Source organism: Cinclus cinclus, chromosome 3, assembly GCF_963662255.1.
Source record: "Cinclus cinclus chromosome 3, bCinCin1.1, whole genome shotgun sequence".
NCBI lineage: Eukaryota > Metazoa > Chordata > Aves > Passeriformes > Cinclidae > Cinclus > Cinclus cinclus.
This window is the reverse complement of record NC_085048.1, coordinates 30,040,734-30,059,681: the sequence shown is the minus strand read 5'-3', so window position 1 is coordinate 30,059,681 and position 18,948 is coordinate 30,040,734. Positions and strand designations below refer to the sequence as shown.

The 18,948-nt window shown below is 39.0% G+C and overlaps 1 protein-coding gene across 5 annotated transcripts in view; it reads right to left on the bottom strand.

The window, feature by feature from the left end:
• The window catches only part of KCNQ5 (potassium voltage-gated channel subfamily Q member 5), a 274,662-nt gene that overhangs the window by 29,894 nt on the left and 225,820 nt on the right, over positions 1–18,948 (bottom strand). For 3 of the 5 annotated variants that reach the window (XM_062488582.1, XM_062488578.1, XM_062488581.1), the window contains exons 4-9: positions 16,203–16,378; positions 15,648–15,773; positions 8,726–8,836; positions 6,761–6,856; positions 3,439–3,533; positions 1,878–1,904 (exon numbers count right to left, since the gene is read on the bottom strand). In XM_062488582.1, the coding sequence (XP_062344566.1) occupies positions 1,878–1,904; positions 3,439–3,533; positions 6,761–6,856; positions 8,726–8,836; positions 15,648–15,773; positions 16,203–16,378 (631 nt within the window). The remainder of the gene's footprint in view (positions 1–1,877; positions 1,905–3,438; positions 3,534–6,760; positions 6,857–8,725; positions 8,837–15,647; positions 15,774–16,202; positions 16,379–18,948) is intronic. The other 2 variants (XM_062488579.1, XM_062488580.1) reach the window with 1 other exon arrangement.

The window sequence follows — 18,948 nt, the reverse complement described above, 5'->3', positions numbered from 1 at the left end:
GCTACAAAAGACCACATACACCACATGTAATTTCAGTGATACAAACATACAATGATATATCAGCATGAGAGCAATAAACAGCCACTGACAAAACATGCCTTTTTTAAAAAAACACTGAGTGGTCTGTAAGGTTTTTACTGTAGAATATGATCTCAGAAGTTAACTAGTTCATTTTTAATTATACACAAATTTGCAGCAGTGCACGTATTAGTTAAGTGTTTCTGAAGGAGTAAATATCTTCCATTCAGTGAAATAAAGTAAACAAATCTGGCTAAATTGTTGACTTCTTTTAAAGCCACAATAATACGGGGAACATAACATGGTTTTGACAGCTGGGTGTTTGGGTTTTTGTTTTTTTATAAAATCTAGTTTCCAGTTATTTTAAGTAAATTGGTCTCTTTTGGTGCTTTCAGGTACAACTGGGAATAACCTCTCCCCTCTGCACAAATTCCAGTTTTAGAGGGATGTACTTATTTATTGGCAACTTGTGTGTCACTTTTTAAAAAGTCAATTTTAAATTTTGCTGTCAAAATACTAGGAAATACAGCTGGTGAGTGCAAGAAGTTTGGACCAGACTGCAATAATTTAATGAGATCAATGTGTTGCTAGCAAGCCTGTGGAGGTAACGTATACAAAAAGTCGCAGAACTGACAGAGCAAATCCTGTCCCCTTGAGTTACAGTGACACTAACAGCAGTTACATGTGCTTGGAGGAAAAGGTCAGAGTCAGGTGCCAGAGGAGCAGTCTGAGAAGTGGAATGGGACATGGGTAATTGATGTGAAGATTTTCATCCCTGACTGAATAACCCAGAAGCATTTGTGAACCACAGTACAACTCAGGGCTGGATGTATCATCAGGGGCTGATGTGTCATCAACACTTTTTTCTTTGGCTTTTCAGAATTTTCTGCTGGGAGGTAAAGTCTGCTATTGTCTGAGCATGCTGATACCGCAGTGCCAGCTGCCAGATGCCTGCTGATTCCCATCCCTAATGAGTTTCTGAGATAGAGTAATTTCTCTTACAGCCACTGAGGCCTTTCCTGTCCCTAAGGATTTGGGCTATCAGTACAGCAAAGATCAGCATTTTCTCCCACTGCCTTAGGACATGCCTCTCCAGAGCTTTATTTACCCAGTGAGGATATCCCTGCCAAGGCTTTCCACTGCCAGCTGTAGGCAGTCGGTGCTCAGCTGGGATCTGGGCTGGGTGGAAGCCCACCCGTGCTCCTGGCTGACAGCAGTGGGGCTTTCTTCAGCACAGATAAAGTCTGGCTCCTCTGCTTGAACTGGGCCATGGGGGAGTGCAAGCCATGCAGCCAGGAGGACATGAGACACTGCAATGCTGATTTCCCCCCACGTCCTATGTCCCAAAACGCTCCTTAGGATGGGATGACAGAAAAGTTAGAACATGTGGACACACGGCACTGAGGAAGCCTTGAGGATACTCCTTCAGGGCAAAGGTGACATCAAAGAGCCCTCCCTGCAATGGAGGGCTGGTGGGCTTCTGCACATCACCAAATTAAACTAAGTCTGTGACTTCCACTGCAATTCCTACATCAATTTTACGTCAGAAGCTGGGGCCATTTCCTTGCCCAGGAGCTGGGTCTGGGGAGGCTGGTCCACTGGCGGCTCTGCCACTGTTCAAACTGACCGCCTTAAAGCTACAGCATGTTAGATGTGTTAAAAATTGCCTGTTTTTCCCATAGAAAAACTGGGACAAAGAAGCAAATTTCAGCAGCGTATGAGTTTAAAAAAATCCAATTTGTGATTACCATCCATCAACAGTTGCAGTTCATTGAACCTACTATACAGAACCCAAGACATCTAAAAGCCATTAGGAAGCAGCAATTTCACAGATAAAAGAAATAAAAGAAACTACAAACCTGCTAGAAGATTCCCCTTGTTCTTTTCTTCAGGTCAGGGAGTGGGAGGGAAAAACATACTTGTTATGCCGATAGGAATCACACTACAGTTACAGATGATGTTATACGTATGATCAACGTAAATGGGTACATTAATTGGTGTGCAGCACACACATTACATTGCAACCACAAAAACATTCAAGCAGGACTCATAACTACAATGCTTCTGGAGAAGAAACTTTTCAGCTTTTTTAACACATGCATAACATGCTTAGTACATACCACTGCAGACTGAGTTGGGAAAGCACTTAGGCAAAATGCATTGCTGACACATATATAACAGAAAGCTGTAGTTTCTCATTAGATAAGTTATTTATGGTAAATAAAAAGGTTCAGTTTAAGGATAGCACAGCAATATGCTTATTTAAAATAAGAAGGAGATGCACTTTTGAGGGACAGTCATGTTTTAGAATATTTTTATGTGGGATACAGCTTCATTATTTATGTAATTTTCTATCCACCCATTTATACTATTGTTGCTTTCAACCTGTTTGTATATGTAAGATATCAATACTTCACGTAACTTTTAATCTAAAAGCTCCTTTTGGTGTGGAGCAGTTTGGAATTGAAGTTATGGTAATGGATTACTTACGGCTCTGTTCTTGTCAACTCTTTGAAATTCAAAGATCAGCTTTGGATACCCAGCCAAACGTCTTTTTTGGCTGAGCTTTTTGGCACACAATTACCTTTTTACTGTCATGTGGATGTTCATCACCCAGCTTAGAGAGAAACCACTAATTTTCTTGCACTGTCTGCAATTAACAGCAGTTAAGATGCTTATCAGAGCTTTCCCATAAGGCTCTTAGCACTCTCCTTTTTGATCTTTATCAAGTGTCTTTTGCTTCCTGATCTGTGGCCTGTATTGAATCAGTCAACTTTCTGCCTTCTGCTAAATCTTCTACTGAAATATTGAAAAGCCTTGGGCTGCCAGTGCTCTGTGATTTCCCACCTAGACTAGGATATCAAATATTTCCTGTCTGCCAAACTGTGGCAACAGGTCTTTTGAGTCATCTTCCACTGTCTGTATGTATGACTGCACATATAGTTTGTCCTGAGGAAATACTGAATATTTCAGAAGTCATGGCAAGAAGGACCAAATTCCCCAGTGCATTCACCTACAAAATTACCACAAGGCACTCTTTCTTTGGAAAGGTAGATCAGCAGCTACAGCCTTATCCATAGGCAAAGGCATAAACATACCATTGAACCAAGGAACAAGCTCTGCATTAAATTTAATATTTTTCTCCTTAAGGATAATTTGGAATGAATCATTAACCGTGATGCATGAGTGGGTTGTTGGGAAAATGTTTCTAATGCCTGTGCATTTCTAAGATAGACAGGAATGATTTGTATATCTTCCCGGGCTCCTACATGGTATTGATCTGATTTGTTAGTTGAAATTTTTAATGAGAAGACTTGAGAGGACTTAAGACAACAAGCCAAGACGAAACAGACAAATACTAGTTCTCTATAAGCTTGAACAGACATCAAAAACAACACCAGCTGCCATATTTGTACCTACTTTGTAGGGCTGCAGGTATGCAAGGCCTTCAAATGAGGCTTCCAGGTAGCAATAGACACCGATTTCTCATCAGCAGCATAACTACGCCATACACACTACGTGCAGGATATATGGTAAAAAAAAAGAAAAAAACAAGGCAAGAGGGAGTAGGGGATGAAACAAAAAATTGAAAAGCAGATTAGTCACCAATACAAGTCGTATCTTTCTCTTATCATTCATAGCACTGATACATGCCTGAGGGGAGGAAGAATACTTTCATAATATCGCCAGGTGGCTGCCACGTTTGTTCGGCTGGCGTCGGTAGAATAAAACCGCCAGGAAGCCTGGTATGGGGAAACAATAGAAAAGCACAAAGGAACCAAGAAAATGAAGTGACAAGGCCACCACACTGACTAGAGAGTGAGGAGATTTTGCTCAGAACAGGATGTGCTTGGTTAGGCTGATTCAGGAAATACCAGTACAAGCCTACCAAAAATTCGTGAATCCCAGTAGACCTTATGCACTAAGATAAGAGTTACTGTCTCTATGAAAGATATTCAGCACATAAAGGTGTAGAAAAGCATTGCAGTGATTTATTTGTGACAAGTCCATAGAGGACACCCACACAAACTTGCTGTCTGACGTAAAGAAATGGTCATAATATATTCTGCAAATCATAATGAAAACCAGACAAAAAGCACTAAGAAGAAAAGAGAAGCATTTTCTGTGGTCTGAAACACTGATAAATGTTTAAGAAACCAAAATGAATAATTTTAGAAGTGAGTGACCAAAGCATAGAATTGAAACTGTATCTATTGCTTAGATTTATAATGCATGTAGATAGTAAGATGAGCCTTGGTTCCACAAGCTGGGACATGTTCCCTGATGTCAGCATAACCATATTAATTTGTACTAGCTGAGCATCTGTGCTTCCTGTATATTGTCAACCATTAAATGTCATCTAGGTACTCTTATATGGAATCTAATACCCTGTGTTTTCCTACTGTGTATCTCCCAGAAACGCATCCAGTCTTCATTAACAGATGGAGAACCTCTTACTTTAAAAATTGCTTCATTGGTTGATCATTCTTGTTGTCAAAATTTTCTGCATTATTTTTAATTTGAAACTCTTTGGTTTTGGCTTATAGCCAGAGTTACTCCTTATGTTTCTGTTTGCTACATTAAATGGTCCAGTAGGTTCCAAAACTTCCTCTCTGAGCTTCTGTGTTCAAATAATTTTCACACTAAATATTTCTTATAAGCTAAAAAAATTGAGAAAAGTATATCCATATGAAACATTTTACTGTTCTACAGCTATCTTTAGGCCAGGTAAAGACTCTAGCAAATAGTCTATCTGTGGCAACAGATGAGTTAGCACAGATTAATTCTACAGCGTAACTGGTTAGAAAATAGACATTACCCTGATAAGCTAGAGACAATTTAGAAAAACCTGGGCATTTTTACAGTACCCAATGATATACAGTTCAGACACATCCTGCAATTATGAACATGAAATTTTCTCCAGCTCTTGACCCATTTTTTCAAATGTTTTATTTGCTTTCTCCAGTATTCCAGTCTCACTTACAAGCTGTAGATGCTGAGCTGATATGTAGCATATTAGTATGATCATTAACTATGCTACTGCCACTACACAGTGGTAGTATCAGTCTTCTCCTTGTTAAGTTTATGGTTCTGTATCTAACATCTTTAATAAAACCAGGTGTAATAACATACTGGGAACTTGTAGGAAGCTCTTGACCCTTCTTTCCAAGTCTTTCTCCTCTGTATTTTTCATGCTTCATCAAACCCCTTCAAACCACTAATACTGGGATAGAAACATCTTGTAATAATCTGGATTCAGTTTCTAGATCAAGTTTTGTATTTGTTGTATTAAAACATCAGGCAGTAATCCTTTCACCCTAAAAGTCACTCAGATTGTCCTTGGTTTTATTCCTGTGTGCCTGTTCTCATATTTCTTATTCTGCCAGGCCTTGTGCCTTCAGAAGGTATCCCCATCAACAATTTAAAATAAATTTCTGGGTCACTGAAAGTGTTGAACCCCTAAATGAACATGTAAATGCTGAACAGCCTTCATCATGAGATCCCACAACAAATGTCTTCCTTTCACAATGATTTTGCCCACTGAGAGTCACTCTCCAAATCAGGCAACTAGATACTCTTAACCACTTTAGCACTCTGTCTTTCTAATATTTTGGTTAAACTGTAAAAAGATAATAATAAGAGCTACATTCAAAGCATAAATCTATTATGTGTTTCCTCTGGCAACCAAACTTGGAAGAAGTAGATTAGAATGTATCTGTTAGAAAATATGACAAACTGTCATTCCTAACTAGACACAAAAGGAGTGGAATGATTTTTGTTAATTATTCTAACAAATATTAAATATGAAATATTTAGGATTTAATAATAATTGAACAGTAATAATGGAAAACATTTAACTTTAAAAATGCTTCAAAGACAGTCTGGCATCTATCTGTACTTAGCATGGAACTCTGGCATATTCATGCTCAGCTTCTTTGTTTGGATATATTATTTCAAAAACAAAACCCAGCATATATGGCACACATAGAGCCCTTGGCATCCCAAGAAAATAAACTAGGACTCTAGGAGAATATTTCCCCCCTTTTTTTTTCAGTGCATTAAGTAGAGTAAAGCTTGGTGCAAAATGATTCTTTCGAAAATTTTCTCAGTTTTAACTAGGGCTGAAAGTTAAGGAAAAAGCCAATGCAAAACAGCTGCCTAAGACATAACATGCCACTTTTTGTTGATTTGCATCATCACGTCAGGACAACTTCAGACATTTTGAAATTGTTAGTGCCTACATTTCCAGCTTTTGAATTGACTAATAGTGAAAGCAATTCTCTGGGAAGGACCCTTTTCTTCTTCAAGTGTATCAATCACTGAAAGACTCTAAACCCTGTAGTAGATGAAAAGTAGCTTAATATAGGCAAGAGTGCTGTGCTGTCAGTTGGGTTGTCTAGGGATCAATTTTCTTTTTCCAAATAGCTTTCTGACTGCAGGCATGCATTTGGCATCCTTGCCTCTGTTTCTTTAACATGGATAGAAGAAAAAAAACTACACACAGAAATGCTATGTACAGTGTGTCTTGGTGATCTTAAAGATCTTTTCCAACCTAAATGAATCTGTGATTCTGTACAAAGTTATGGCAACACGTAGCAGTCACTGAACACAATTATTTCATTAAATTAACCAATCTGTTAAATATTATTTCCACAAAGGTTTCCGAACTGAAATAATAGGACTTATTCCAATATATACTTTAATTCACCTGTGATTATCTTTCTGGTGATTTCCTATTTACCTGAATTAGACTTGCAGCTGGATTCCTTCTTTTCTCAAAGTGTTTCTGACGATGCTGTTCCTGCACTTTCAATGCAAATCCTGAGCCAAGGATGCCCTGCAATATAATTTTATCAGTGTGCAGGTAGTCTTTCAACAAATATACATAATCTGTTACAAAGATTTTGTGAAGAGGTTACACCATATGGTTGCTTCAGATAACACATTTATGATCAGAATATGACAGTAGAAGGCACGGAAGCAGTTCCCCTTTTCCTGGTGAAGCAGGAGATTCCTTACATTACATTTGTGGTGCTACCAAAGACCATCCATCCTACCCATTGCCTGGGTTTGTGCTACACTGTGTTCCTGCAACTACCAAGGCCAAAGAGATAGATATATATTTATAAAATCAAGCAGGATATTCAGAGGAGCTTGAGTCAGCAATGAGGATATGACCAGCTGGCAGATATGCCAGATATATATATGGACATCAAGGTCCACATCTGCAGTACTTATTTTAACTTTTGATTTTAGAGAAGTTAGAAAATGCATTTCTTCTCAATCTTTCCCATTAAATAATGCCCATTGTTCATCCTAGAGGCTATGAAAAAGCTAATTATGAAACTTCTCCTCTTTTAGCCTTTTATCTTTGAGTAAGATAAATTTGATTCTAACTGAATAGATCCAAGGACTGAGGATGTTTTCCTTCTTGACTTGCAAGGAATGTAATACTTTTGCTGGACATGTCTGCATTATAAGGAAGAATATTTCCACTTGATTCTTAGTCAGGATAAAATACTATAAGAAGTGCAAAAATTTCCCACATACTTCTTGTTTTACAGATTCAGCACAGAAGTATTTTTGAGGAAAACCTAGTGTCTGTATATAGATATGACATGAGGAACAAAAGTTATGGCATCTCTAATATGTGAGGGTATTCATCTTTTCATTGTAGTGCTGCTAAGACTAGCTTTCTTGTTAGTGGTGACTAGGTGACAAAAGGAATTAATTACAGTAGATGTCAATAAATGTCGAGGATTCACAAACAGGTGATGGGTTATAACTATAAGGCCTTATAGTATGTCAAAGATACTGAAATGCTCTTTGTAGCTAGAGGAAGAAATAAATGCAGTGCACCATTTAATGCCATTGACAAATGCTGATTTTTAATCTTGGTTTATCTATATGGTTGAAAACAAATGAAGTATTATAACATCCATGTTTTATAGTGATCTATAGATAAAGTATATGAGTATTAAAATATCAAAAGACATTGCACTGGAGACAATACAAAAAATACAAATGCCACTTCTCATTTCATACTTATTCAAAACTAATTTTAAAAAATGAGAATTTATCTCTGAAGCAACACTATATTTTAGTCATTAGATAATTCCCATTTCCATTAGTCTCTTGAACATTGATAGAAACAGCATAAATAAACTGCAATATTTATTTACAATTATTCACAGAAAATTATAGTTGCATCTTATGCATTCAACAACATTAATTATTAGTTGATTTAAGGCCTTCTACTACCCTCTGTTGGTAGCTTGAACATGGCCATACAAAACAAATTAGTAGAAATACCTAATTTTTTTCACTATAATCTAAGTTAGAAAAACATATAATGTGCTTTTATTTTTTGTTTTGTTTTGAAAAATCTGAAAGAAAACCAGTAATATATAAGTCGCAATTCAAAACAAAAGGAAGGTTTTTCAACTTTACACAATAATATGTAACTTAATTTAGGGTTATTTCACAGTTTTTTTTTCATGCCAGAGAAATTTCTCAAACCTAAAGCAAGGACACCAAACCTTTTCTTTGGATTTTTGATAGCACTTCACTACTGTTGTTGCTGAGCAAAAAGCCTTTAACAGTTGTTCTACATGTAGAACAACTTCCTTCACCTTTTTGTATCATTACAGTGGCAGGACCTACAGGAGTTTCTATTATTTTTTATGAATTTTGCAGGCATACTCACAGCAGGTAGTGCAAAGAAAGAAATGCCAAGTAGAGCAAATCCTGCAGAAAGCAACCTTCCAAGCCAAGTAAGAGGAGTTTTGTCTCCATAGCCAATGGTTGTCAATGTGATCTAAAAAGAAATGAATGAACAACATGGTTTACCAGAAGTCACTGGCAGATTAGTTGCAGATTATTTACATTGCATGAAGCAGCATTTCTACTAATTAATCCAAGACATCTGAGACATATAGCTGTTTCTAAGAAAATGAACGTTAATATACTAACACTGACACTTTTCTGTGAAAATTAATACTGTTTATGACTAAATAAAACTGAGATAAATAATAAGTGTGAGAAAAACACCTAAAGAAGCAATAAGTTTTAAAAAATGAAAAACTATCTTGATCTCAAGTTTGAGGCCAATGGTAGGAAATTACATAAACTGGGGAGGAAAAAAAGTGTTCTTTTCCATAGATATGAAGGTGTTTCATCTACATTCTGCAAGAAATATAACTGTACATATTTATCTAACTAAACAAATATAAATTACACAGAGGTAATACTGGAAAAATATAGGAGGGAAGAAGCTGATGCTTGCAGATGATATAAGGTAAAAGGAATTCCAAGAAGCAGTTGCATTTTGTGCAAACCCATCAGTACAATTTGAAGTGAATTATCTTCTGGTATACAAAAAAGACTAATCAAAAGCTGGGAGGAACTTTTAGTGAAGTTCTGGTCCTTTCCCCTTCCTCCTGACAGGGTCAGATACACCTACGTCACTCCTGCCATGAAGGTCCCAAGGTTACCACGCAGCAGCAGATGCAGAGGCACCTCAGGCTGCTGGGCCATGTTAGCTCAGACCTACCAGAGGACAGGTCAGAGAGAAAGGGCAGGCAGGTTTCAGTGCGGGTGGGAGGGCTCACTGGCCACTGGCCATGGGCAGTGCTGTCACTGAGATAATGGTGCATGGCTGGGGCTCGCTCAGCGCATCTTGAAGGCAAAAGATGAGTCTGAGGGCTTTCCCTGACCCAAGGAATTGCCTTCCGGGCTACTTGTGGCCTAGGAAGCACACCAGTCCCATAGCTGGGGACAGGACTGGCAGGACAGTTGTGTCTGTGTGCTCTCACAGAGCTCAGACCCACGCAGCTGGAGGAGGTGTGGGCAGAGCGGAGGATTCCCGAGGGCCAGCTGGGAGGCTGCGGGGCGCGTGCTCAGGCAACGGCACACCATGTTAAAGGACAAAGATAGACAACAGTAGGCTGAATGCCAAGGACTCCGGGGCCTGTTATTAGGGAGAGCATGTGCACGGAGAATTATTTTACATCGTGTACCAAATGTGGGCAAGTTCAGGCTTAGCAAATATTCTGGCAGCAACAGATTCTTCAGGAAATTGCCTTCTAGAGACATTATTTTGCTTCCAGCTTCCTCAAAGTTCATTCCTAGGCAAGATGGCCAAAACAATTCTATTTAATGTCAGGGTCACCACGGGACAAAAGAAGGAAAGTCTTTTGGAAGTAATTAGATTTCAACTATTTAGAACTGTGTAGATAGCAAACAGTGTTTTTAATTGCTCCCATTGTTGGGAACAAGCTGGGAGTGTAATTTACCCTGAGAAAGCCACAGAGACTAAGAAAGAGAGATGAATTCAGGCTGCAGCTGAAATTTCAAGGGGTTATCAAGTCTCAAGTTTTGTAACACTAGCCTGGTCACAGACACACCACCTTGCATGCTTATCAGGTCTCACTCTTCCTCGTTCCTCTTCCCTTCCCCGCCCTATCTCCTCTTCTGAGTCTTTTCTAGACTCTTTCGAAACCCAGTGCCACCCAGGAAGGGACAGAAAATGATCCACATTTCAGCGTGGTTTGTTTCTGCTGCTTTGGTCCGTTGTGTCAGCTCACAGACATGCCTAATGAGCTCCAGAGCCTGAACAAGGCAGTGAGAGACCAAGATGGAGCAAGAAGGAGGAATGAACATGGAGATGCAGCTCTCTTTTCTGGCAGAGATGAGCTGGCGCAGCCATGATCTTGGCCTGGCAGAGGGGATTGTTTGCTGAAGATGATAATCACAGCTCTTCACATCAGAGGGCAACTGCAGAACAGTTTGAGGCTATTAAGAGCCCAAGAGTAATGAAACATTCGAACAAATGAATCCCTGAATAAAAGTTCCTCAAAATTTGTTTCCAGGCCAGTTATTGCAAAGCAGTTTGGAGTTCTGGAATGAGCCCACTTTCTTGGCTTCCATCCAGCTCCCTATCTCTGCCAGTCGCTGGAATGTACAGTGATATCTCCCGTCTGGGCTGATGAGAGGGAAACAGAACCAAGCATCATCTGCATATTAATGATATTACCAACCGAACTGTATTCCAAAGAAGTCAGAGATAAACTAGAACCTTTGGGACCTGACATCTGAGAGCAATCCAAAACCAGGAGCAGTCACACAAAGTGTGTATCTCTGGAATTTCTCCAAAGAAAATAACAAGACCAAATTAAATCCTTTGCCTCAATTCTTCTAGGTACTAAGGACTTAATGGTATCAGTCTGTGACTAATAATATCAGTGGCTTCTTGCTCACTTTGAGCTATTTTATCTCAGGATGATCTTTACATGGGTGTACAGGTGCCAGCACCATGCTGTACTGTCTTACTCAACACTGAGCAAAGGGGATCTTTTTGATCTTCTTTTTATACTACACAACAAAGAAAATATTTTTCTGGACAACTTCAGGGTCAATTTTGGGAATAATCTACTGCATCTTTGTAAGTGCTGCTAGTGAATAACTAAACCATTGGCCAGGCCCTGGCTGGCATAATCCTGAGATTCAATTAATTGAGCAGGATGTGAAAAATGACTGGATGTGAAAACACAACATAAAAAATTTCCAGTCGTTACTGATAATCATGTGAGAAGCAGACAGAAGCTACAGAAGTATTGCGTAGGTAAGAGAGAAGTGACCAAAGTTCAAAGGTAACTCATCCTATCCTAAAGTGTAGAACTTGGGCTTGTCTGAAAAAAAAAAAATCTAGTACCACCAGAGATGTACTAGGATGTCGGAACAGGGACCACCCACAGGAGAGGCAGCAGACCATCCAACAGATCTTTGATGGCACTCCATTCCTATGTTTAAACAGCTGAATCACACTTCTGCATGGCTAAATGAGCTAGCTGCGTCCTGTCTTTTACACCAGATGCAAACCACTCCATTTGGGTTACTTCTATAGATGAGGGGTCTGGACAGAGTAGCCAAAGGAGGCAGTGTCATCTGGCCAGGCTCAAAACTCACAATGGTGATAGAACATGTGTTATCTCATTGCTGGAGCTAATAAATTTTGCTAATATAAATGAGGTAATATAATAATGAATGTGATAATATAACTTAGATGACTTCAATTAGATGAGATAGGACTCAGGAGGCCATTGTCTACCCTAATATTTCTTTCTGATGTAATTTTATGCTCTCCTAGCAGTACTTACCTTTTGAATCTTGACATCACTTAAATGAAAAAAATGTAGTTTGCTCATGCTATTATTACATTAAATGGGAAAAATTTCGTCAATGTTAACTCATTTGAGCTAGTCATTGTGACAATACAATTGATTGTAATATGTTTTGTTCACTAACAGGTCACTGTGGAGTGCCAGAGCCATTCTGTTTCCAACTGTAACTATTGGTTACTACTAGAAAATAAAGACTTATTAAGGGACAGAAACTTCAGCTGCATTACATTTGAAGCAAAAGCTAATTAATGTACAAACTAAATGTCACTGTATGTATCCACAGTTCTAGTTAACATCAGGATATCTCAGAAAACCATGCATGGTTCAGTTTTGAATTACTTAGGTTTTTAAATTGACCTTTTGTTCCCATATAATTTTATTATTTTTTTCTCTATGAAGAATGAATTTATCTTCTCTACCAAAGCAAATTTTGAACTTGAGCTCTTCATGTAACACCCACCATTGTGTGCTGCTGTGTTAGGCAACACTGTGGGGGACCCCAACCACAAGAATATTCACAGTAGTAATATCAACATGATGGTTCAGTAGCAGGTTGCACAGTACAGCATGAAATTGCAAATACAGTGGAGTATTCATATGTAAATTTGGATGCCATATCCTGCCTTTCATTTCTGTATATAAGTATGGAGTTGAGAAATGGAGTCATTGAAATAACCAGTCCTCAAATAATCTGAATTAATGAATGGGTTAATTGCAGCATGCTAGTGCTGATACTGTAGGGAGTAGCATAAATGCCTCCAAAAGACTGAAATTTAGGGTGACTATTTGTGCCTAACTTTGATGCAGCCTTTTCTTTCTTGTACCTCTGCCATGACAAAATTCAGTCCAGAGTTTGGTAGATAATATGTGGTTTAAGTTTTAAATCAGAACAACTTTTGCAAATAAACAAACCAATGAGACTAAGCACTGATTTCCCCTAAAATGCCATACAGCCTGTCCTTTTCAAAAGCCTGCATGTGGGTTACTCTGGCAGTAAAAACAACCATGACTAAGAAGCACATTATGCATTTCCCACATACTGTTTTACATATTGTAAAAAAAAAAATACTATTATTAAAATGGCAAAGATAACAGGTAAGGGGGAACACTGATTTCTAGTAACTTTATTCATTTCCTTAAGTGCATTAAAAACTTAAATGTATTCATGTCATACACTGGGGAAAGAAGAAAATATACAGAAATATGCAGTATATATTCTTTTCAGGTTTTAAAATAAGATTTGTTGTTTTTCCTGCTGAAATCAAGACAAGATTCCTGATTTTCTCAGTTGCACTACTTATATAACCTCTGAGTCATGCACTTTCACTTCATAAGTGTACAAAATATTTTAAGCACCACTTTATACCATGATTATTTCCTAGTGGGGTTTTTCCTTAAAAAATAGCAGTCAGCAGATAGTGGAGAAGCAAATTCTAAAACAAAGGTCCTATTCTCTCTGCTAGAGATGCTCATGGAGAAGGATCTGGATCTAACACGAGCCTCAGTCAGATGCCAGAATGGAGCTCTGAGTTTGCTGGGACTTTCTCATTCCTTATGCATATGTTTCCCCATTCCAGCTGCCAGGTGGGCACAATCCTCTGCTCAGCCCAAGCAGTGCTAAAGCATGCAGGGCCTTGCAGAGAGGTAGAGACTGTTTCCTGGGAAATCAAACATCTGAAAAGATCCATTCCCAAGAACATGACAGCCATGGGAGGGTCTCTTGCAGGACCACAACCCCACTGCCACCCTAAAGGGGCAATGGTGTTTTCAGACTGCCAGAGCTGGGGTACCCATCAGTGAGGACATCAGCATCCAGATGTTTCACAACTGTGTCAATACAGGAAGGTTAGAAAGCTTTAAGGCAAATCCAGAACTCAGCTTTTGAAGAGATGGGAGACAAAATAAACTACAGTGATACAACTGGATGCAAAATCTTTTTTTGCTACTTTAGCCAACATGAATTTTATATGTGCTTGTACTACAGGATAAGATATATACTATCAGTGATCTGCCTTGATGCTCTAAAGCAACAAGTTTCAGCAAAATATATTTCTGAATATTTGCAAATGTACTATAATATTTACTAGGTCTGGCTTTCCAAGCTTCCAATTTTGTGCAGTGATAACATAGAAATATAGCCTCTAAGGAAGACATGCAGCAAATGACTAGGCCTTAGATGAACAAATTCCAAATACACTAACTACCCCTAATAATAGTGAGTGACCTTGACCTTAGCTCAAAATGCAGACAAAACTTCTAACAAATATTTTCAATAGTTTATTACATTCTGGAAAGGGCTTTTGCACAGTCTCTGTGTGCATGCTCTGAGTCTGCAGATGAAAAATCTAAATTTTATCTAAATCTAGATGAAATCCTGTCAGCAAAAGGTCTGAGGTGAGAAAGCTTCATTTTTGCATCCCTCTGATAAGGAAAGGTGGCAGAGGCTGGCTCAGGTCTCACACTTATTCCAAGGAAACTAATGAGTGCTCTATGTTATTGTCAGCATTAATGATCTCCCAGATATCATTTCACTACCCAGACACTGTCAGAGCACACTGTGTGTGTTCTACTGCATAAGAAGGAAAAGAAAAGCGGTTTTATACTGCCTGACAATAACTGCATTAGGCTTTGTTGTAGGGGCAGATTTCTTAAGCTGCATAAGTAACTCTCACACAGTGGACAAGTCTGGATCACTATAGGACATTTTTAAGCAAAAACCCCTACGCATTATGCCACTAAAAAAAAAAATCAAAATTCAAATCTAGCCTTTTGTTGTTCATTGAAAGCCTAGTTTCTTTAACCATATTTATATAATCCTCCTTAAGAAAACCAGTGAGGCATATACTTAGATCCCAAAGATTTCAACAAAGTAAAAACAATTGATTTGATAGTTAACCATGATCTCAAGTAAGTTGGGGCTTTTATACTTGTAAAAAATAACATTGGTGAACCAGAACTGACATATTTATTCTTGGTCTTTGTCCTCGAGGTACAGAGGAAGGAGAAACAAAATCTTTTTAAGGGCACTGATGATACTCTCATGTCAAAGCTGATGTAAGATTTTTTCCCCTCTTTTTTCCTGACACTTTTTCCTCTTCCTGTACTGCCACTTACAGCCCTCTGGTTTGTGTCAAAACAGCTCTTTGTGGGGCCATATTGCAAACTATATTACTGAATGGCTATGGGTTAAAGAGTAAAATGTTTTCTTCTCTTGAAGGTTTAGTGGTCTGTTTGCAGCAGAAACACATAAACAGCTGTTCTGTAGGATGGACTGAAATAATCTGTTGGTGTACAAATGAATGGCTGAAGGAGGAAGCTTCTCAAACCTGTTTTTTGTCAGTGAAAGCAATTCACTGAACAGCACAGTAAGTTAAAATCCTCAGTATGTGAAATTCAAAGCACTTTAGCATACTGGTTAAAGAGTCCATGCTATTTTTCTGTACTTACTGTGCCCCACCAGAGAGCATCTGCATATGTGGAGAATTCAGTATTTGCATCTTTTTCCACCAAATAAACCAGGAAAGATGAAAAGATGAGTACCAAAAATCCTATGTACCAGGCTGTGATTAATTCCTAGATAAAAGAGAGTGGAGATAATTCCCATTTTATGAACTGAGTACAATGACATTTCAAGAAGACATAATGAAAGTATTTATATACATGTTTTTTGGCATTTGTGCAGTTATAAATCGAGTGCTTCCCCATGGATGCAAATTTTCTCTGAAAGTGGACAAGATCTACTCTTATGGTTTGATGCTTCAGCAATGCCCCCAACACATAACAAATTACAGCTGCACATCAAGGACATTTTCAAGATCTCTAAAAACAGTTAGCATTAAACATGTCCTGGTGTATCTGTTAGTTCATATTACAACAGATATTACTTCTGAAAATTTTGGGTATTCTGCTCAAAACTGATAAATGCTTATTTCCTTGGTCTCTTGTTAAATCCCATCAAGTGAAGATATCAACCAGACAAAATTAATATCTAGGATTACATACCTTGCTATGTGCATAAACTACAGAACCTAATAATTTCCAAGTGCCTCCTCTTCGGTCCATGCGCACCATACGAAGGATCTGTAGGAAACGAAGACTTCTCAGTGCTGATGTTGCAAAAATGTTACCTTGAGTTTTTGCAGAAACAACTGCTATTGAAGCGATGAGAACAATGATGTCTGAAAGAAATACATTACAGAAAGCATTAATGTCCAAGTATCAGTAAATAATGCATACATCTATGTGAGCTGAATGAGAAGGACAAAAGAGACTCCTGTAGTGGGTGGGATTCCAACACAGAGATTCCTGTTTGAGATAGTGATGTGAGATCAGGGTTGGTGTCAAAAACTACCTCGGGAGTCTTCAGGGTAAAAAGTGAGGGTAGCAATTTTTAAAGCATATGGATAAAAGGAGAAATGTTGAAGAAACCTCATGTAGGAGCTTTGAAACCTGATGTAGCAAATTGTACAAATCAGTAGGTGGGTTAGAACTTTCCCCCTTTATCTATCTTTCTGTAATAATTTTTCTGTGCAAAGACAAAAAAAGAAAACTAAGGCAGGAAAAATATACCTAGAGGTGAGAGCCTGGTAGAATTGGACTTTCAAGCACAGCACTAATTTCCTATGAGAACAGACACTGTATGTTTGAGGAATGTAGTTTCTGGACACAACTCCACTGATGTACCATTTCCTGGAAGGGAGGAAATACAGCACTGGGTACTCAGAAGCATTCCTTCAGCTGGAAGCCTGGAAGGTTAGTTGAAGCTCTCAGCAAGTGTTAGGATTTATTTCTTCACGTCACAGATTCAAACTGGGACAGCAACTTGGGTGTGCATGAACTAATTAGCCAGCTGTTCTTAGAGCCAGAACAGCATTTAAGGGGAGAGGAGGAGAAGCAGTAGAGTGATGGCACATGGATGCTGTGAGAAGGCATAATGTTCTTTTACAATGATTGGGGTAGACATGCTGTTATGCACAGAGTAGAAGAGCACAGAACAAGCTCTGCTCTTCCTCACCTCATGATTAGTTCCCTGGCAAAGTTTAAAATCTTAAAAAGCCCTTGTAAGAAATATCTGATTCTAATCTCAGGGTTTTGTGCTTTTTGTATGTTTCTGTGCAAGGGTAATCTAAATCCATGTTTGTTGGTGAATAATTGAAAGCAGGTTCTTGTTATCAGTTTTACTTCTTTTGTGTTGGGTAGAAACACACATCTTTTCCCGAGCTTAGCTCCTACAAGAATGACCCAGAAAGTGAAGCCCCCCACCTCCACAGGCAAGCAGTGAGAGATACTGACTGTGCCTACATGCAATTTTCCTTGGCCTGCAGCAGTTTAGCAGGAAATGGCCTTTATTCATTCTGCTCCGCCACCAAGGGAAGACGAGATCTGAAAACCCCTCCTTGCCTGCAAACATTCTGGGTTTCTCTGAACTCACCTATGTTTGCCTTTGTCCTCTTACTACAATTCCAAGGGTGCAGAGAACCTCTTTCTGTGGTTTAAAGTTTGTACTGTTAAATTGCGGAAACTTTTGTCACAAGGGGCTAGAAATCTACATAGGTTTAAAGGCAGCTGGATGGTCTTATGGGAGAAGATTTAATCCTGGGCTAAGTAATACCAAAAGTCCACTTTTGGCTCAGGATGTCTTCAAGCAGCAGGATGTTGGGGGCTGAGAAACTCTTGTAGAGAAATATCACTGTGTGTTTGACCTGCTTGTGCATTCCTCCCTGGCTGTTCACTGTTGGGTGGTGTCACTGTTTGACAGCCTGTGCTGGCCTAGGCTTACCTTCTGCCTGTCTTGACACTCTGACATTTTAAAATGTCTTTGGCTACTACGTATGTGGATCATAGGCAGCTGCTACATAACTGGCTACCAAAAATGCCGGATTTGCTTCTAAATCCAGCAAGTTCAGTGATGAAGAAAGGCCAGAAGTGGGCAAGGTATCTTTGCAAAAGTACAAATCTCAAGCTCACAACATCCAGATGCAGGAGATCTGGGTGAGAATTCAGAAATAGGAAAACTGACAAGGAAAAGTTAAGGATGTCACAAATTCTAACAGAGATCAGAAAAATAGATGGAATTGGATTGAGCTCTATGGGACAATATATAAATTTAGGTGTCTATATGTGAAGCAGGTATCTAAACTCCCCAAGCAGCACAAGGTAATTGTGTCAACTGAAAAGGTGCAGCTAATCCTCAGGAAGGCTTCTGCTGGCTGCTCAGCTGCCTCACACTCTGGGCTTGGCACAAGAAAGGCGGAATTCAGCTGCCCATTTATTTGTCCAGTGCCATTTGAGATGCCTTAAGGTATCTGAGATATCCCTTAGATCTGGCAGCTATGCTCTTGGACCTGGAAAAGCTGTACTCTTCAGGAGAAGTGACTGCAGAGCAAGGAATATCGTGTAACAGGAGACAGGCATCTCTCTGTACTCTACTGAACTAAACCCTAGATATTGATTGTCTATCCTGCTAGCACAGACACCTAGCACCCATGTACCCACCTAAAGCAAACTCCTTTCTATATTTAGTTGTGTTTATTTGGATCCAAGGCTAACACAGAAGGTGCTGGAATGTCTTGAGCAATACGGTCTGTGCTGAAGGAGTGTCCCTGGTGACTAACACGGTGGCAGAGTGATCTTGACTTGTCCCAGTGGCTCTGAGCAGAGTTGCAATGGAACAGCCATTTTTATTTAGTGGTGACTAGCTAGCAGCAAGTTAGAGATCATTAAAAGAGCAGTGCATGCCCCTGAAAAT